At 55.8% G+C, this 19,960-nt stretch overlaps 1 protein-coding gene across 1 annotated transcript in view; it reads left to right on the top strand.

Annotated features, from left to right (window-relative positions):
• CACNA1S (calcium voltage-gated channel subunit alpha1 S) overlaps nt 1-19,571 on the top strand; it is a gene marked incomplete at its 3' end in the record, with an annotated part of 41,301 nt that extends 21,730 nt beyond the window's left edge. Inside the window, exons 13-39 of the mRNA XM_057375205.1 lie at nt 479-704; nt 1,261-1,468; nt 1,759-1,879; nt 2,750-2,864; nt 2,991-3,084; nt 3,901-3,970; nt 4,198-4,330; nt 4,617-4,746; nt 5,473-5,532; nt 6,131-6,237; nt 6,688-6,775; nt 6,997-7,104; nt 7,925-7,977; nt 8,283-8,429; nt 8,672-8,873; nt 10,592-10,750; nt 11,007-11,117; nt 11,598-11,681; nt 14,188-14,316; nt 14,514-14,579; nt 15,095-15,186; nt 15,659-15,818; nt 16,200-16,327; nt 16,876-16,972; nt 18,278-18,380; nt 19,186-19,287; nt 19,407-19,571. Of these exons, the coding sequence (XP_057231188.1) occupies nt 479-704; nt 1,261-1,468; nt 1,759-1,879; nt 2,750-2,864; nt 2,991-3,084; nt 3,901-3,970; nt 4,198-4,330; nt 4,617-4,746; nt 5,473-5,532; nt 6,131-6,237; nt 6,688-6,775; nt 6,997-7,104; nt 7,925-7,977; nt 8,283-8,429; nt 8,672-8,873; nt 10,592-10,750; nt 11,007-11,117; nt 11,598-11,681; nt 14,188-14,316; nt 14,514-14,579; nt 15,095-15,186; nt 15,659-15,818; nt 16,200-16,327; nt 16,876-16,972; nt 18,278-18,380; nt 19,186-19,287; nt 19,407-19,571 (3,258 nt within the window). The remainder of the gene's footprint in view (nt 1-478; nt 705-1,260; nt 1,469-1,758; nt 1,880-2,749; nt 2,865-2,990; nt 3,085-3,900; nt 3,971-4,197; nt 4,331-4,616; nt 4,747-5,472; nt 5,533-6,130; nt 6,238-6,687; nt 6,776-6,996; nt 7,105-7,924; nt 7,978-8,282; nt 8,430-8,671; nt 8,874-10,591; nt 10,751-11,006; nt 11,118-11,597; nt 11,682-14,187; nt 14,317-14,513; nt 14,580-15,094; nt 15,187-15,658; nt 15,819-16,199; nt 16,328-16,875; nt 16,973-18,277; nt 18,381-19,185; nt 19,288-19,406) is intronic.
• Between the last annotated feature and the right edge of the window lie 389 nt (nt 19,572-19,960).

Genomic DNA, 19,960 nt, shown 5'->3' with positions numbered 1-19,960 from the left:
TGGAGGGCAGGTCTGCACAGACACACAGAGCTCAGCCCCATGTACACCCAGAGGCACATGGAATGCATGTGCATACACACACACACACACACACACACACAGAACTCAGTCCCCACCCTACACAGAGGCACATGGAGTGCAGGTGTGCACGCACACAGAGCTCACTCCCCTCCCCACACACATTCAGAGGCACATGGAGTGCAGGTGTGCACACAGACACAGCTCAGCCCCGTGTGCACACTCACACACACAGCCCAGGACAAGAGCCCACCCTGCAGGGACTCACATACTCCAGACAGCTGCATGCTCACACACTCAAACATGGAGTTGCACATCACCCTCTCATTTTCCTCCCCGTGTGGTCCCCAAAAAGCAGCAGCTCAGGCCTGGCTTGGCCAGAGGAGGATGAGCAGTGCTGTCCTCCTTCCCTGCCTGGGGTTGAGGTCCCTGCTCTGACGGGCTGGATCTCCCACCCCAGACAATGCCAACCGGCTGCTGCTTGCCCTCTTTGTGGCCGAGATGCTGCTGAAGATGTACGCGCTGGGGCTGCGCCAGTACTTCATGTCGCTCTTCAATCGCTTCGACTGCTTTGTGGTGTGTTCGGGGGTGCTGGAGATCATCCTCGTGGAGCTGGGTACCCTGTCCCCTCTGGGCATCTCCGTGCTGCGCTGCATCCGCCTCCTCCGCATCTTCAAGATCACCAGGTTGGGCAGGGAGCTCTGTGGGTGCTGGCAGCTCAYGGTCCCTGGGTGTCATTCACAGTCCCTGGGCATCACTGGCCTGTCCCCAGGGAAGGCTGCAGTATGAACAGAGCTGGTAGCTGCTGGGTGGGGGGACAAGGCCAAGCTGGGGATTTGTTTCCAGGGCATGGTTTGACTGGCAGTGGCGAGTAGGGCAGAGCTGAAGCTTGCTCTGGGTTCTAGGGTGTTGTGAATGGGGGTACTGTGGGCCAGGACTCTTGGCCTTTCTTTGTGGCCCAAACCCACCGTGTGTTCACCCCTCTTCCCCATCCTGCTTACTGGTGCCCTGTGCAGGCAGCAGCATATCTTGCCTGTCACACCATGCCTGCCMCTTCATTTCTTCCTCCTGGAGCCTGCCTGGAGCAGTCCCAGAGCCCAGCCTGGCTCCAAAGTCCCCGTTGTTGGGCTGCTGGCCCATCACCTTGGTCTGTTTGGCCAGGTTCCCTGTCCCTGCCTTATCCTGCCCACTGCCTTCCTTGCTCTCTCATCTCCCACATGCCCCTGTCTCTCCTCTCCCCAGGTACTGGACATCTTTGAGCAACCTGGTGGCCTCTCTGCTCAACTCAGTCCGCTCCATTGCCTCTCTCCTCCTCCTCCTCTTCCTCTTCATCATAGTTTTTGCCCTGCTGGGCATGCAGCTCTTTGGGGGCAAGTTTGATTTTGAGGACATGGAAGTGCGGCGCAGCACATTTGACAACTTTCCCCAGGCTCTCATCAGTGTCTTCCAGGTTTGGGGCTGTGGGAAGGGCAGTGGGGGGCTGGAGGGAAGGGGGCTGGGASTCTCACCTAGGCTGTGGGTCTCCAGGCAGGAGTTGGGTCTCAGGGGGATGTGGGGGTGATGGGGCTTTGGGACAGGAACAGGGAAATGCAGCTGGAGGTGTGAGCATTAGTTCAGGGGCTGAGCAGAGAGGAGGGTTTKACCGTGGGGCTGGAGGGGCTGTGAGGGTTTGGGGCTGGAACCAGAAGGGTAGGATCAGTCTGTGGGSTTCTTGAGCCTTTATTACTGTCTTACTCCCAGATCCTGACCGGAGAGGACTGGAATTCAATCATGTATGATGGGATCATGGCCTATGGGGGCCCGTCCTTTCCTGGCATGCTGGTCTGCATCTACTTCATCATCCTCTTTGTTTGTGGGAACTGTATCCTCTGCCTGCAAAGCCAGGTCCATGTGATGCCTAAAACAGGRCTTACCTGAAACAGAGGCCAKACAAAGTTAARGAGAATAAARAGCAGRCAAATTTAACAAAGGCCTACAGGTGCATTCAGGGCAGACAAAGCCTCCTCCTGAGGCTACACCCAAAATGGACCCCAAGTCACGAGATTTTCACCTTTTATAAATTCTGTCACATTAACCTATCAGGCCCCAATTCTMCAATGRYACCTTCAGGTGATGATGTCAACCACCCCAAGCTTGCTCCCCCCARTTCAATGTTGTGTACRTATTTGGYRGCTCTGAGGCAGTGARGTGTCCTTGAGTTTTGGGCCCAGAGASRAATTGTTTCRTCTAAAAATGGGAGAGCAGGAGCTCAGCACTGYAYAYTGGAGAATTRCAAGAATACAGCTACATGAAAAATATAGAGGCTAAAAATCCTAAAGCATCACCTGCACCCAGCCCCACAGCATCAACTGCACAGGATTGGGGAGGGGGCAAGCAAGGGCTTCCATCAGCATTTTAGTGCTTGCCTGAAGCTTTTCAGTTCTGAATAGCAGTGGAATAAACCCTGGACTTCAGGGCTTGCATTGGTGGTGGCTGGAGGCTGGGGTCTGGAGGAAAGCATATCTGGAGCAGCTCTGGATGCCTGTCAGGTGGAGATTCAGCCAGAGAGAGGGCAGTCAGCTCTGAGCTCATTGCTCACGAGGGATGAATGCTGGTTGGGGATCACCAGCCAGGGTTATCACAAGGGCTGAGCTCCAGGAAGATTTCTGAGGGCACCCTGCAGACTGTGGATGGCTCTGGTCACATCCTCCTGACAGAAACCAAGTCCATGTCCTTAGCACTGCCCTTCCAGACATCCTCCTCAATGTTTTCCTGGCCATTGCAGTCGATAACCTGGCTGAGGCCGAGAGCTTGACTCTGGCCCAGAAGGCCAAGGCAGAGGAGCGCAAACGGCGGAAGATGTCCAGGTGAGCGCTGCCTTCCCGGGCCATGGGAGCTCCCAAATGAGGTGCTTGGGTGTGAGGGGACAGAATGACCTTTCCCACAGTCCCTGCCCAAACTTCAGTTCTTGCTCTCCCCTCCTCTCTGCTCAGAGGTTACCCAGAGAAGTCTGAAGAGGAGAAGCAGATGCTGGCAAAGAAACTGGAGCAGAAAGCAAAGGGAGAAGGGATTCCCACAACAGCCAAGGTCAGTTCTGGTGGAGATGAGCCCTGGAGAGCTCCTGGGGAATGCCCAGGCTCATTCTCCCACCAGCCAGGATAGACAAAGGCTTGGAGCCAGCCTGGGTCTGGACTCTTGACCAGAATCACTTCTTGCCATGGCATCCACTGGTGATGGGTGTTCTTGGTGATGGGCGCTCTCAGTGATGGGGACTCTTGGTGATGGGGGCTCTCTGGACCAGGCAGGACATGCTGCCTGGTGAAACAGCCCCCTTGCTGAGGATCCTTTATCTCCAATTCATTTTCTTGGCCATGGCCAGTGGTCAGTGTCTGAGATGGTCTGCTGCACACCAGCATGGAGTGGGCCAGAGCCAGTCAGCAGCATCCCAGATCTCCCTTATGTCAACACCAGCACCCCCTATATGCAAAMCCCTCTGTCCAGCTATGCTGTGTGTGCTGAGCTGCCTCTGACAAACACCTGGCCAGCAGCTWCTTCCCTGCCCACCTTCCAGAGATGCCCTTAGAAACTCACCCAGGAGTTGCTCCATATCTTGTTCCACCCCTGGTACATTTGCATGGCTCCAGGCTCTTGCCAAGCACCCATTGCCATCTGCCATTTGCCATTTGCCATTTGCCATTTGCCATTTGCCATTTGCCATCCTCTTTGCTTCGATTGCAGCATCCCCTCACCCAGCTCCAGCCTGGGCCATCACTCCATATGCTTGGTGCTGTATGGGCCAAAGGTAGAGATGCTGCTTGTCCCACGTGGCTTCCAAGATGAGAAGGTCTGGCCAGCTGGCACCTGCAGCTGCACAGCCTCCTCTCTGTCTCTCTCTTRTTTCAGTTGAAAGTGGATGAATTTGAATCCAATGTCAATGAGATCAAAGACCCCTACCCTTCTGCAGACTTCCCAGGTAAGACCTGTCCCTGGCAGGGCAGCAGGAAGGCTGAGGAGGCACTGCAGAGGGATGGTGTGTGAGGAGCAAGGGATGTGGTGGCCTTTCACCAGCCTGGGGAAACAGGTCCTTCTGGCATGCATGCCAAATCAGGATCATGGGACTGGAAGATCAYCCATAAGGTCATATTCCCTCTCCCTCTCTGGATAATTCTCTTCTTTTCCCTTCTCGTGGTCACCCTGCAGGTGAYGATGAGGAAGATGAGCCTGAAATCCCCCTGAGTCCTCGGCCACGTCCCCTTGCAGAGCTACAGCTGAAGGAGAAGGCCGTGCCCATGCCTGAAGCCAGCTCCTTCTTCATCTTCAGCCCAACCAACAAGTAGGCACTGCCCCTTCTCCCTGCCCTATGGAGCCAGGCATGGCCCAGGTGCCTCTGGCACCAGCTGCTCACAGCAGGGTCCTGTTTGTGTGTGACAGCCAGTTCTGAAGGGAACCAGCTCACATGGAAAAGCCTTGTGTGTGGAAGGACTGGTACAGACATCCTTCCATACCCAGGGTCTTCCTGTGCTCAGGGTTCAGCCATAACCCTGTGCCAAGCTGCCATGACCCTGTCTGATGTCCCTCTGGCCCCTTGCAGCATCTCACGGCGTTTCTGTCCCTGGCAGGTTTCGGGTCCTGTGCCACAGAACTGTCAATGCCACCTGGTTCACCAACTTCATCCTGCTCTTCATCCTGCTCAGCAGCATCTCACTGGCAGCTGAGGATCCCATCCGGGCCGATTCCTTCCGCAACAAGGTGCCCACAGAGATGCAGAGGGTTGGGATGGGTGGGGGAGAGCTCATGGAGGCTCCCAGCTCCCCAGTAAGCACRGACTGAACTTGCCAGACACATGCCTAGCCTGGGATTCCAACCACACCTCTGGGAGGACAGGGCATCTGGCAGGAGAGCTGGATGTGCTTTCCATTCAGGGTGCAGCTGGGACAGGTTTTTACTGTTCCATGTCTCAGTTTACTTCTGGGTGAAGGGATCCACCTGACAGGGTGTGCCAGATTATTTTGGTTTGAAAGTGTGGTGACTTGTTGGGGGTAGAGAGGCAGCAAACTGGATCTCTGGTGTGCGCAGTGTCCTGGAATGCTGCTGGCATGAAGCAGTGGGAGCCATGGCTCCTGTCCTGCAGGGTCCCAATGGGTCTGGCAGGAACTGGGGGGATCTCACATTAGACAGCTTCCTAGGGCATTCAGTGTTTTCAGGAATCAGATGCTTTCAGGTGAATCAGGTCAAGCCTAACTCAGCTGGAAAGGGAGAGCTTTGTCCCAGCTGCAGGTTGGATCATGCACTGGAGAAAACCAGCAAAGCTGGGGAAAATTCAGCAGTCTTCTTGGTACTGGGTTTACAGGCTCTGTTGAGACAGATGGGCTCCCCAGTCCACAGAGTGGACAATTCCAGGATGTTTGAACACCCTGAAACATTTCCCATGTCACCCAAATCTCATCCAGCACTGGTGTGTGTTTCTGTCCCCAGATTCTTGGATACTTTGACATTGGTTTCACCTCTGTCTTCACAGTTGAAATCGTCTTGAAGGTGAGTCCTTCACCCCATGGCCCTGCCAGGAGCATGCCTAGCACATAGGTCTAGGCTATTGTGGCCAAGGACACTTGCASTCTTCAAACATTCCTGCTCCTGAAGGTGTCAGTGAGGAGGAACTGCCAGCTGATCATTCAYGCAGTCTGGGTGGTGGGTGACCTGTCCCAGAGGCTGTGTCCTCTCCAGTGAGATCAGGCAGCTAAGTCAGCTGTGTTGTGACATGGGGACACATCAGCCATGGCACCAGCATTTTCATTCTGACATGCCATTAAGGAAAAGGGGAGAAAGCAGTGAAAATCTGTGGCCAAAAGCTGCAGTCCAAGCTGCCGCCACATGTTGTTSCWYTCCAAGTGGCTTTACTATTCCCTTYTTTAATTTGCTGACTGACTGGGAGAGTTTTGTCTCCAGCCAGTGCTGCACAGAGGGTTTCCACCTGAAGTCAGCTGCCTGCCTGGCTGCAGAGGTCTGAGCAGGACAGGGTCCCCARGCCCTGGAGCTGTGAGAAATCCCTTGTGCCTCGTCCAGCCTTCCCCTTATGGAGGGACCATGCCCTGAGGCCTGCCTGGCCTCTTTCCTAACTCCTTCTGCTCCCTAGATGACAACCTATGGTGCTTTCCTGCACAAAGGCTCCTTCTGCAGGAACTCCTTCAACATCCTGGACTTACTGGTGGTCGCTGTCTCCCTCATCTCCATGGGATTYGAGTAAGCACCCCCATGTGCCACGGAGTGGGCACTGCTCTGTTCAGGCTGGTGCAGTAGCTGGGGATGGTGGGTGGAGAAGGAGCAGCCAGCCCAAAGTGTCCATAACGCAGTGTTTAGGGGATATGGACAACTGGGAGGCAGGCCAAACTCCCTGAGTGCCAAAGGTCAGGGGGGTAAAGGACACTCCTTGAGTGTCAAAGGTCAGGGAGGTAAAGGACACTCCTTGAGTGTCAAAGGTCTATGGGTAGAAATTCAGTTTGGATCTGCTTTCTTCAGCTGCCAGTGTCATGTGGCCTTTTGTGGGGTGATGGCCTGTGACATCCACGTGTCTCTGCCATCCCTTGTCCCTCTCTGCTGGCTCCAGCCTGCTCTCCATGGCTGATAGTGGGGCTGTGCCAGCTTGGTCTGGGCACAGAAATTGCCCCATCTCAGCTATGCCTTCCTCCCCAGGTCCAGCACCATCTCGGTGGTGAAGATCCTCCGGGTGCTGAGGGTGCTGAGGCCTCTGCGAGCCATTAACAGGGCRAAGGGGCTGAAAGTGAGTGAGAGGCTGGGACTGGGACCTGCTCCCATGCCTGTYCTACCAGGAGGTTATGGGGCAGGCATTGTGCCCTGTTCCCAATTCCCACTGCTCATCTGTGGAAGGAGTCTGCCCAATCCCTCCGCTCTTGGCAGGCTCCTGCTCTTCCTGGAGCCTGTCCCTGCAGTGGGAGGGTGTGGGACACATGGTGACATGTGCACTGTCCTCCCCCTGTGCAGCACGTGGTGCAGTGTGTGTTTGTGGCCATCAAGACTATCGGTAACATCGTGGTTGTCACGACGCTGCTGCAGTTCATGTTTGCCTGCATCGGGGTTCAGCTCTTCAAGGTGAGYGGTGCCTCAGGAGGGACCTTCTGCCCGAGCACATCCTGGAGGGGCTGTCCTGGACATCACYTTGGGGATGGTGTCAGCACAGGCTGTGCTCTCTGTGCTCTGGGAGGGAACCCACCTGCTCCAGAGCTGGCAAAGGGAGGAAGCACCCAAGGTACTGTCAGGTCCAGACAGTGCCTCACCTCCAACTGCCTCTCTTTGCTTCATGCCTCAGTTTCCTCTTTCTAAGGCAGCAAGCACTTCTGACTGGTTTCCTCTGTGCTTTGATTGTGAAGGGTTTCACTTTCTCACAAATTCTTCATTCAGCACCACTCCTGCTCTCTAGGCCTTGTCTGCTCTAAGGCAGAGCTGGCCCTGGCTAAGCTCAGTTTTATTTTAATAACTGAGCTTAAATTCTGAGCTGATGTGGCCAGAGCTTTCAGGACACTCTGCAGACTGAGCAGGCCTGTCAGCATTCCTTAGCTTTAAGTTAATTCTCTGGTTACTGCTTTCTTCCCTGTTTTCCAAGCAGTTGCCTCCCAGGTAGGGTGAGCWAGGTGGGCCTCAGCTCAGGGCCGTGTAAGGTTTGTTCCCATCACCAGGGAGTCTTTTTGCTCTCAGCCTGGCATTGACCCCAGGTGTGCCATGACTCCTGGAATGCCTTGTGAACTGGGTTGTGCTGGTGGGCACAGTGGGGAGGCCAGCAGTGGTGGGAGCCCAGGGCCAGGATCTACACGACGGGGCAGGGACTGACTGTGGGCTGGGGAAAAGTCAAAACTTTCCAGGGCTTCTGAAATCAAAGCAACCATGTGGCCACTGCTGGTCTCTGTTAATGCAGGGCAAGTTCTATTGGTGCACAGACCCATCCAAGCTGACGGAGAAGGAGTGCAGGTAAGAGCTGCCTGCAACTCCCAGGTGGGGGTGGCCAGGGGTGGGAGCTGGGGGGATCTGGTGAGGATGCTGGTGTTCCTGTGTGGGAATGGTGTGTTCTGGCCTGTATGCTCTGGCTTGTGTTCCTGTATGGGAATGCTGCGTCCAAAAAGTGGACCTSAGGTGTCATCCTATTCTCCGTCCCCCTGGGGTAACTCAGGAGCAGGCACAGGGCTCTCCTCCCCTCCCAGGGAATCCCAGGCCAGTGCTGCAGCCCTGGGCTGAGGGGTGCCCTGTCAGCAAGCACTTTGTCCCTTCTGCTGCAGGGGTAAATTCATCAACTACGTGGATGCAGACCCCACRCAGATTGTGGTCGAGGACCGTGTCTGGCTGGCCAACGACTTCCACTTCGACAATGTCTTCTCAGCCATGATGTCACTCTTCACAGTGTCCACCTTCGAGGGCTGGCCACAGTGAGTCTCTGCTGAGGGAAGGTCTGTGCTGGGAGCAGGGCACTGTTCTGGGCCTTGGCCAGGGTAAACAAAGAAGAGCTGTCCAGGTTTAGTAGCAGGACCAGTCACTCTGGCTGTGGAGGTGGCAGGGTTACCCAGGCAGCCCTGTCCTGCTGTTGGATGTCCCCAAAGCTCTCTGTAACCTTCTATTAGGTCTTTCCCACCTAATTAGGATTTCTGTTGCCTCATTTTCCTTCCTGTAGGCTGCTGTACAGGGCCATTGACACAAATGCAGAGGACACAGGCCCTATCTACAATTACCGGCGTGAGATTGCAATATTCTTCATCATCTACATCATCCTCATTGCCTTCTTCATGATGAACATCTTTGTGGGCTTTGTCATCGTCACCTTCCAGGAGCAAGGGGAGAATGAGTACAAGAACTGTGAGCTGGACAAGAACCAGGTAATGGGGGGTGCTGGCACAGGACAAGGGGGACCAGCCCCAAATCTGGCACTGCTGGGGTCGGCTGGTTTGGGTCAGCCCTTCTTTGTGCTGACACAGATGAGCTGYCCCAGCTCTGTTTGCTGCTGGGGCAGGGCCAGCTGGACCCATGTCTAGCACAAAACAAGYCTTCTGGGGGAAGGGCAGAAGGGACCAGAAACAGGGAGTGGGCATCCCTGGACAGGTTGGGTGCCCAGAGTGAGCTGGGGCATAGGGTTGTGCTCAGTTCTGGGCTCCCCAGTACAAAAGCAATATGGATGTACTGGAGGGAGTCCAGCAAAGAGCCACGGAGATGACTGAGGATCTGCAGCATCTGCCATGTAAAGCGGGTCTGAGAGTCAAGTCTGGTGTTGAGAAGGCTCACAGGAATCTTAGCTGTGGGTATAAACGCTGATGAGAAGGTAGAGAGGAGATGGAGCCTGGCTCTCTTCAGCTGTGCCCAGTGACAGGAAAAAATGCAATGGACATGAACTGAAGAAAACAAGAAATTCCATTTAAACATTTAAAAAGCCCTTTGTTTTTTTATGGTGATGGTAGTCAATCACTAGAACAGGTTTCCCAGTGAGGCTGTGAAGTCTCCATCTTTGGAGCTATTCAACAGGTAGCTGTCCTGGGCAGCATGGTCCGGTTGGTTGGCCCTGCTTTGGGCAGGAACCTGTGACTGGACCATCTCCAGAGGCACCTTCCCMTGCCAGCCCTTCTGTGATGCTGCCATGCTGTCATTCTGGCTGGGGACAGCRAGGCTGAAGCAGSAGAGGCATTGGCAGAGGATGTGGGRCACACTGGGGAGGACATTGAAMAGAGGTGGCTGCTGGCCCAGGAGTGCTGTCTCACACACTCCTGCACTGAGGCAGCACGGGCAGCTCGAGCTGGGGGTGCCAGGGTGATGTGAACCACACAGAAACCCAGCAGAGGTGACCCTGGGCTGCTGGGGAGGGACAGGCCTGTGCAGCCACCTCAGTGCTTCACCCCTGCTTCATGAGATGTCTTCAGGGCACTCTGAGTCAGTCCCAAGACACCCTGGGGAAGGGCTGGGATAAACAGGCAGGCTCTGGGCTGGACAGGTCAGGCCAAGGGCAGCGTGGCCATCTTTGGACACAAAAGATTGCTTTGGAAACTTGTCCCACATGGGTGCTCTGGGGTGTTTTGGCAGGAAGCACAGTGGTTACGTGAGCCTCTGCTGTACCTGGCACATGTGGGTGGGCTGGGAGAGAAGGGTGATCCAGCTGGGGTTTGTGGGGCTGTGCAGTGCAGTTTAGTGGTGTACACCACAACTCTACCATGCAAATCAAGCTGGCAACACAGAATTTCCTTATACTGTCCAGTGCTTCTTTCTGGTCACCTACAAGTCACCTCTACAAAAAGGATGTCAACAGGCTGGAGAGGGACCAGAGAGGGCCACAGAGATGATTGAAATGCTGTGAAGCTGCCATGTGAGGGARGGCTGAGAGAATCGGGTCTACTCAGCCTTGAGAATAGAAGGCTTAGGGGAGACCTTATCACCATGTTCCAGTATTTAAAGAGTGGCTACAGAGAAGGTGGTGACTCTCTTTTTATGTGGAAAATACAAGGGGTAATGGGCACAAATTAATCCTGGAAAGATTGCAATTAGAAAGATTGCACAAAGACAGCTGGGACCCCTGCAGTGGGATCACAGCTGCCTTCACTCCCTTCCCCAGCGCCAGTGTGTGCAGTATGCCCTGAAGGCTCGCCCGCTGCGCTGCTACATCCCCAAGAACCCCTACCAGTACCAGATCTGGTACGTGGTCACCTCRTCCTACTTCGAGTACCTCATGTTCTTCCTGATCCTGCTGAACACCATCTGCCTGGGCATGCAGGTGAGGGGCACAGGGTGSTGGAGGGGGRTCTRTGGAAGAGCMCAGGCTGGCTCAGCCCTRRGAGAGCCTCTGGACMRGAGRTGTTTGCTTATGGTAGGATGGGAARAAATSGGACTGGTGGGATGTGGGGAGCTCAGAGAAGAGGCTGCAGGGGGAATTTTCCTTTTTGCTGAGCCATAAGCCTGACTGAGGGCGGTAGCTCACAATGGAGGCTGGATCTGCCATCAGCTAATGGCTCCTTCTGCCTTATCCCCAGCATTACAACCAGTCTGAAGAAATGAACCATGTCTCAGACATCCTCAATGTGGCCTTCACCATCCTGTTCACCCTGGAGATGGTCCTCAAGATCATGGCCTTTAAAGTCAAGGTGAGGGAAGAACATGATCAGCATGGAAAGCAGGCTCAGCCAGGGTGTCCATTTATCCTGCATTTGGCATCTCTTGAGTACAAGCAACCCCAGCCCTGCAGCTCCAGAGATCTCCTTGCAAGACCCTCAGAGGCCCCCATGTGCAGGACCTTGGCGTTTCTGGAAGGACCACTGCTTGTCAGGGCTACCCTTGCTGCCCAAATCTTGCCCAGTCCAGTTGGCCATTGTTCCCACCTTCAGGGTGATGTCACTAGTGGGGGTCACAGCTCTGACCACCCTGATCCACCCTCCTCATTTCACTCCATTGCAGGACAGGACCAAATAACTGAGCAGAGGGTGCAAGGTCTAACCAACATCCCTTCTTCTGAGGGTCAGAGTAACTGAGGAGCCTTCTGGTACCCCTTTCTCTGGACTCCAGTATCTGTCTCCTCCTTGACTTTACCCTTGGATGTTTACTCTTCTTTGGCTCCTCCCTCACAGGGCTACTTTGGGGACCCCTGGAATGTCTTTGACTTCCTGATAGTGATTGGCAGCATCATTGATGTCATCCTCAGCGAGATCGATGTAAGTGTCAGGGGGTTGGGCATGACTGTCCCCACCCCAGAGTGCACTGTAGCCCATCCTGGGACGAGGCAGGGCTGCTGGATGGTCCTCTCCCTCTCCCTCTCCCTCTCCCTCTCCCTCTCCCTCTCCCTCTCCCTCTCCCTCTCCCTCTCCCTCTCCCTCTCCCTCTCCCTCTCCCTCTCCCTCTCCCTCTCCCTCTCCCATCTGCTGATGTGCATGGGATTGGGATTAGGATTAGGATTAAGAGGCATGGAGAGGGGGTGGGGATGGGGGCACCCTCACCTTCCTTTCTGATGAGTCTCCTTCCTGCTAAAAGGTCAGTGCAGGGTGGGTCTGTCACCTCTTGTCCCCAGGAGCAGTCTGCAGCCACTGCAGCCATCACAGCTYCCCTGGGGGCTGCAGGGCTCTCACAGCACAGTGCTGCAGTGTGGGGGTGCCAGGTGACCCTGTACCAGCCCAGCCACTCTTAGTGGCACCCAGGCACACAACTCTGCTTTGAAAAGTGTCCCCTCCCCTCCCAGATGCTGCCTCTGTCCATGAGCAGCCACATCACCTTGTCCCTGAGCCCAAGGGATGGTGGGGCTCTGCCTGCCCCTCTCCTGTGCCCCTCCTCCTCTCCCCGGTTTCCATTTTACTCTTTCTTCTGTGTCTGTGTCACCTTCTCGTGTAACCACCCCTCCCTCCCTCCCTCCCTCCCTCCCTTCCTGCCTCTCTTCTGCTGACTCTTTGTTCTCTTGACAGGCGATTCTTGCTCCCAGTGGAGGGTTGTACTGCCTGGGTGGAGGCTGTGATGGCACTGTAAATACCAGCTGCATGTGCCTGCTGTGCCCCCCTCCCTGCCCTGCATGTCCCTGAGGCACACCAGGCCCTCTCTGTGTAACTGTGCCCTTGCTGAGGGGGATTTGGGGGGACACACCGCACACACAGACACCTCTTCCCACCCTGAGAGGTGCAAGGCTGTTCCCCAGCTCTCCTGGGCCCGTGTGAGAGCCCAGCCCTGCCCTTCCCCATCCCATCCCCTGGAACTGCCATACTGGARGACTTTCCCAGCTGTAGGGCAGGAACGCTGCCCTTGGTCCTTCTGCCCATCACCCTGGCTGCCTGAGGCCTGAAGGGATGCAGCCTCTGGCACAGTTAGCCAGAGGAATGGCTGGAGAGGTGATTCCTGCACTGTGCCTTCCCCACAGCTGTCTGTGTCCTGGGGGTGCAGCCCAATGTCCTTGGCTGGGTGGGCCAAGCCCTGCACTGGTGGCCAAGATGACCAAGGAGCCTCAGTGGCAATGGAGTGTCCTGGGTTGGTCTGAAGATGTGGAGGGAGCTGAGTGCAGGGTACCACGTGCTGGAGCCTCTCCCAAGGATCACAGGGCCCGAGCTGATCTCCACTGGACACTGCCCAGATCCCAGTGTGGGGGATGTGGTGCACTGGGACTGATGGGATGTTTCTGACCACTGCACTCCCTGCGTGGGCATGAGGCACCAGGAGAATTAAAGGCCAAAGAAAGAGGAGAGAGGAGATGCAGTTTTTTGGTGCAGCCCTGGGAACTCAGAAGAGTGATAGTGAGGAAAGGAGCTGTTTGGAGGGATATTTGCAGCTGGATTTTGTTGCCCTGAAATAGCTGGGAGTGGGTGTCCTGGGTGATGGGAGTGAGAGCAATCCAGTGGCAGCAGTAAAGCTCTGGTAGTCCAAGGGGGCAGTGGGAGAAGCACCCCATGAGGTGACAGAGCCCAGACAGTGCCAGCAGGGTCTGCCCATGGCTCCTGGTGGCAGAGATTGTGGCTGGGGCTGTGCCATGCTGGAGCAACCAAGGGCATAGGTGACCAAGCCCCCAGCACCTCCAACCACCACTGTTGGTGCTCCCAGACCAAACCTGGGCCTTTCAGGCCAGGAGCSACCTCTTGGCTCCCCTCCTGCCTGCCCACCCTGCCCTGGACCCCTGGGAACATGGAACATTCACCCCTTCAAGGGGTTTGTATACCCACATCACTGCAGGCTGGGTGACACTGGGCAGCACCCCCAGAGCCACCTCTCCTCAGTCCCTCCTTTGGTTAAAGCCCTGCTGGAACGTTCTCAGACCAGCCCTTATGTGCTTAAACAAACGTCATTAACCTTTCCTGTGCCTGCTGCCTACCCTACACCTCACCCTACAAATACAGAATGTGCTGGGCAAGGGCTTGGTGGGACTGAGCCTGTCTCTGGTGGCTCTGTGACCCTCCCAGCTGTCCCAGTCCATGTGGCMGCATGCCTTCCTTCCTGCAGTATCCCAGTGCCAAGGGTGTGAACATGGGGGACTGGGGAGGTGACACCCCTGGGAGGGTTGGGGAGAGAAATGCCAGGGGGAAAAATGCCAGCACATCTTTGGAGTGTGACCCTGTGTGCAGCCAAGGACTCTGGGGACCATGACTGGGGCCTGGGTGTGGGATCTCGCCATCCTTCCTCACCTCAGGACCCCAAAAGCCTGGAGGCTTCAGCACTCTGTGTCCCCCAGCTGCTGTGCTCTGCCTGCAGGACCCCGACGACAACTCCCGCGTCTCCATCACTTTTTTCCGGCTGTTCCGGGTGATGCGTCTGGTGAAGCTGCTGAGCCGGGGTGAAGGTGTCAGGACCCTCCTGTGGACCTTCATCAAGTCCTTTCAGGTGTGTCAGGGGCAGTGCTGCCCTCCCAAACATGCCCAGGCTGGCAGCAGTGGCTGATCCTTGGGCTGGCAGCACTCCAAGCAGAGGAGAAGGTTCTGGTGCTGGCAGGCTGCTGGCTYCAGAGCTCAGCCCCTGTCCCTGGGCTGCCTTGGATGCTGGGCTGGTGTCTCACACAAGCTATGGTCCTTTTGTCACAGGCTCTGCCCTACGTGGCCCTGCTGATTGTGATGCTTTTCTTCATCTATGCTGTGATTGGGATGCAGGTGAGAAGCACAGGGCCAAGGGGGTGGGAATTGCTCTTCATCAGATGCCCTGAGCCTGGCAGCACCTGGGGAGGTGGGACAGGGAGGGACTGGTTCCTCTGCTAGGCCCTCTCTGRGGCTTTGCACATGATGGGACCCGTTTACCCTGGTCTGCAAGGATGTTTGCCACCCCAGCAGCCTCCCATCCCTGGGCTTTGGCCAGAGCAGCTGAGGTTCATGGCAAAGAGCATTTTGGGAGTCARTGGCACAATCTAGACACACAGGCACCAATGCTTGTGTTCAGGAGACCTTGTCTCCCTGGCCCAGATGAAGTCAGGGGTATTTTCAGCACTAGCAGGAATGTCTGTGTAGCTTCTGACCCCCAGAGCACCTGCACCCCAATCTCAATCTCTTTTGGGGATGCCCAAAGCCAAATAAACAAGAGGAAGTGGAGTTCAGGCACCAGAGGGGTTCTGGAGGGTGGTTGGTGCCTGAGAAAGGGCGGCACCCTGGAGACCTCACACTGTGATTTACAGATGTTTGGGAAGATTGCCATGGTGGATGGGACCCAGATCAACCGAAACAACAACTTCCAGACCTTTCCACAAGCTGTGCTGCTGCTCTTCAGGTCAGTGTTGTCCTGCCCTGTGAGCAGCACCAGAAGGGAGCTGGGCTGTGAGCCTGTGGGAATGTCCAGCTTGGAGTGAGGGAGGACCAGCATTTCTGTAGCTGGTTTCTTTTTTGTCCGACAGAGAGATCTCCTGCAGTAGTGGGAGTATTTCAGGAGAGGCTGTGGGTTTACCTGGTGTGGCTGGGCTGCTGGAGAGAGGGGCATTTTTGGGTTGCTATCCTGAATATTTCCTTCCCAGCCTGGATTTTAATTTGTGAATTGTGAGGAAGCTCATGGGAAGCAGGAGCTCAGCCCAAGGCTTTCCTTGACTCCAGACACTTCACTTTGAATCTTTCCATGGCCCTACAGCAGCAAGCCCAGAATCCTGAGCGCTCCTTTCCCAGCAGCTCCCCRTTCCCCTGTGCTCTGGGCTGGTCTCTGGGCTGCCCAGGACAGGCAGGGACCAGCAGGTGTCCATCCCTCTCCCCAGGTGTGCCACTGGCGAGGCGTGGCAGGAGATCTTGCTGGGCTGCAGCTACGGCCAGCGCTGCGACCCGGAGTCGGACTACGCCGAGGGCGAGGAGTACACCTGTGGCACCGGCTTTGCCTACTTCTATTTCATCAGCTTCTACATGCTCTGTGCCTTCCTGGTATGCTGGCTCCCCCTTGGCACCCCTGTGTCTCATGGGGTGAGCCCACTGCACCTCCTCCTGGGGACATCKCCCCCAGCCCAGCTCCCCAGCCATGCTGGAAACTGGCACTGCACTGCTTGGGGACCGACCCAGGATCCCMTTTTAGTTTCTTCCCACAGCCTCCATGTGCTGCCTTCCACATGTGTTTGTGTTGGCCTTTGTGAGGGTGGAGGGATGAGGTGCTGATGTGCTTCGAGCTGCTCAAGCAGGAGGTTCCTCACTAAGCATCCTCTGATTCCTGGACATCCCAAGCCCCTTCTGCTCCAGAGCACATCTACCCATGTTTCCGTGATCTCTCTTCCCTAACTGGGTCCTTCCCACCCCTTCCTCTGCCCTCAGATCATTAACCTCTTCGTGGCTGTCATCATGGACAACTTTGACTACCTGACACGGGACTGGTCCATCCTTGGGCCCCATCACCTGGATGAGTTCAAACGGATCTGGGCTGAGTACGACCCCGAGGCCAAGTGAGTAGGGGTGGGTGAGTGGCATGGAGAGGGWGCTCCATGGGCTGGGCTGCCCAGAGATGGGCATAGCAGGGTGAGCTGTGGCACTGCCTAGGAGTTAGATCCATCCACTGCCTGGGAGTTAGATCTCAGAACTGGATATGCGCTTGACCGGGTATTCCAGGTTTGATAAAAGCCAAAAAAGGGTATTTKGGAACATAAGACTTTCAGTTCCCTCTTCACCTAGCTGTGGTCAGGCTGCCAGCTCTTATTGCCCCTGCACATCTTTACCTGACCCCCAGTGCCACAGGGAGCAGCTGCTTTCCCAGGAGGAGCACAGATGGAGAAAAACTGTGTCTCTTCTCCCACCTCTTCCTTTTGCCTTTGGCTCTCCTGGTGCCTTGAGCCCATCCAGGGAATGCAGTGGTCAGGAACAGGAGCATAGGGAAGAGGAGGGATTTGCCCAGTGCAGAAACATGGCAGCCCTTAGGATGAGCCCCCCAGCCCCTCCTTAAGCCACCATCACGCGGGTCTGCTGCCTCCCTGCTGAGCTGGTGTTTCCTCTGCAGGGGGAGAATCAAACACCTGGATGTGGTGACTCTGCTGAGGCGTATCCAGCCACCCCTGGGCTTTGGGAAGTTCTGCCCACACCGTGTGGCTTGTAAGGTGAGAGCCAAGCAGGTGACAAGGTGTGTGGGCACAGGGACACCTGCCCCAAGCTGTCACCGTGTCCTCCCAGGAGGCTGAGAGTGACAGTCSAGGCAGCTTCCCAGTGCCACAGCTTGTGCTCTGCTCTGACCTCTCCTTTTAAATCAAGGGGTGTATTCGGGGAGCAAGGGAGGTGCTGCTGACCTGCACARAGCTGGTTCAGGCTCCTGAAGATCAGGATGTACCTGTGCTCTCCTCCTGCCTCCAGGATGTGGCTTTGGGGCTGGGCTCTGCCCAGAACCCTCGGTGCAGGGCACTCCCCTGCCACTCTGCCGGCTCTCAGCTCTGCAGTGGGGCAGGAGGGCAGTGCAGGGCCTGAGCATGTGGCCATGGCAGCTGGGCTGCAGAGCTTGTTTCCAAGAGCTGGTAGCACTTTGGGAGCAGGAAACACCAGCTCTGAAGGCAGAAACTTTTGCTGGCTTGGCTTATTCTGAAGAAATCCTGGACCTGTGTGAGGCTCACGTGTAACATGGATGGACAGGAGCTCAGGCACTGGTGTGATTGCTCCTGGGATTTAAACCCTCCTGGTTTTTGGGCAAACCCAGCAGGAAATTTCATCCCCAGATTCCTCACAGCAACCTGGAATATAATTTTAGAGGAGGGAGTGCAATGCAAAATGAATCTCATCCTTCTGAAAGAAGCTGGGGGGATTCATCCTGGAAAAGGGGGCTCAGAGGGACCTTCTTGYTCTCTGCARCTCCCTGACAGGAGGCTKAAGCCAGGTGGGAGTTGGTCTCTTCTCTCAAGTAACAAGTGACAGTACTAGAGGATACAGTCTCAAGTTACACGATGAGAGGTTTAGGATGGATATTAGGGAAAAATTTTTCACCAAAAGGTTGTCAGGCCCTGGGACAGGCTGTCTAGAGCAGTGGTGGGGCACCACCCTGGAGGGATTTAGAAGCCATGTGAATGTGGCACCTGGGGACATGGTTTATCTGGTGACCTTGGCAGTGCTGGGGGAACAGTTGAACCTGATGACCTTACAGATCTTAGAGATCTTTTCTGACYGAAACAATTCTGTGATTCTATGATTTTCTCACTCATGCCCCTATTTCTCCTGGCTCTGCCCATCGCTCACTCTGGTTCAGCTGGCTGGGACAAGGGATGTCACTGCCCCCAGCAGTTGTGGTACCACCCTGGGGCTGGGCAGGGCTGAGAGGGCTCTGTGCCCTGAGCAGAGCCTCTGGTCAGGCCAGGAGCTGAGCCTGGGGCTGCCAGCCTGCTCTGCTGGGGTCACWGGTGTGGGTTTGGTTTGCTGTGCAGCGCCTGGTGTGCATGAACATGCCCCTGAACAGCGATGGCACCGTCACCTTCAATGCCACCCTCTTTGCCCTGGTGAGAACAGCCCTCAAGATCAAGACAGAAGGTAAGGAGTGATCTTGTCTGCCTCTGCAGCCTGACAGGGACCCTCCCTGTGCTGCTGGGTGCAGGTTAMACACCAGTCCCCCACTGGCCAGGGACCTCAGGACACCTGTCTGTGGGATCAGAGACTCTGGACAGCCCTCAGCTCTGTACCTATTGACCATCCTTTTGGAGCTGAGCCCCTGGGTGCATGCATGGACTGCTCAGGCTGAAGCTGGAGGGTGTTGCAGCCCTGAGGAGTGAACCAGTGCCACCAGTGCCACCAACGCCACCCTGCACACCCTAGGAGTGGGCCTGGTCCAGCTCCCACCCTTTGAATTTAGCTGTGCTGGGGAGGAGTTGCCCTCACCCTTTCCTCACCACCAGCACAGTTGCTGAGCTGTGCTGTGGGGAGGTGTCCCAGCAGCTCATTCCTGTGCCCGTGGGCTGTGCCAGTGCAGGGAAGAGMTCTGGGCTGGATTGGGCTGGGCAGCTGACTGTGGCAGGGGCTGCTGGGGTCAGMGTCTTCCAGCAGCATCCCTCTGGCTGGGCTGGGAACATGGCAGCCTGGGAGAAGCACAGGAAATCTTGGGGATAGACTGGGATTTCAGGAATGCTGAAGCCTGTGGGAGCACCAAAGGGGAGGTCAAAACCTGTATTTTGACTAAAAATCAAAGCCTCACTCTTAGAAGCTCATTTCTGTTGGGTGGGGAGACAGARAGGAGCTGTCACACCCTGGAGGAGATCGGCCAGGTGTTCACATGCTTTGTGTTCACTCCTGTTCATGTCCGTGGGAATGAACTGCCCTGTCCTGCTCRCTTTCCTCATAGGTAATTTTGAACAGGCCAACGAGGAGCTCAGAGCTATTATCAAAAAAATCTGGAAGCGAACRAGTATGAAGCTTTTGGACCAGGTGATCCCACCTATTGGAGGTATGTCACCTGGTGGCACTTCCCAGAGGGACAGAGGGACCCCTGGTCATGGTCTCACTGCTCCAGCCCCTTGGGATCTTGTGACAGGCAGAATCATCACGTTGGCTTCCTCCCTCCAGATGATGAGGTGACAGTGGGCAAATTCTATGCCACTTTCCTGATCCAAGAACATTTCAGGAAGTTCATGAAGCGCCAGGAGGAATATTATGGGTACCGGCCCAAGAAAAACGCTGTGGAGATCCAGGTTGGTGTGGGTGGTGCTGGAGGTGTSATTCTTCCTGGAGGTGGGCAGGGAMGAGGCTTCAGAGAGCTCAGAGAGCTCAGAGAGCTCGAGACACACGGGGGGGACCCCTGAGCCTCAAGTCTCTGGCAGTGAGGTGACCCCAAGGAAACGAGCACTGAACTGGCCATGAGTGCCCACTGTGAGTGTGACCTTAGTGCTGAGTGCCCTCAGWGCCATCAGTGCCCACTGCTGCTTGTGATCTCAGTGCCATGAGCATCCACTGCTGAGTGTGACCTCAGTGTCATGAGTAACCACCACTGAGTGTGACCTTAGTGCTGAGTGTGACCTCAGTGCCATGAGAGCCCATTGCTGAGTGTGACCTTGGTGCCATGAGCACCCGCTGCTGAATGTGACCTCAGTGCTGAGTGTGACCTTGGTGCCATGAGCACC

This window comes from Malurus melanocephalus, unplaced genomic scaffold (genome assembly GCF_030028575.1).
Source record: "Malurus melanocephalus ecotype Western Australia unplaced genomic scaffold, MMel_1.1 scaffold_243, whole genome shotgun sequence".
NCBI lineage: Eukaryota > Metazoa > Chordata > Aves > Passeriformes > Maluridae > Malurus > Malurus melanocephalus.
Note: the sequence above shows the minus strand (reverse complement) of the source record. Positions and strands in the feature narration are given on the sequence as shown.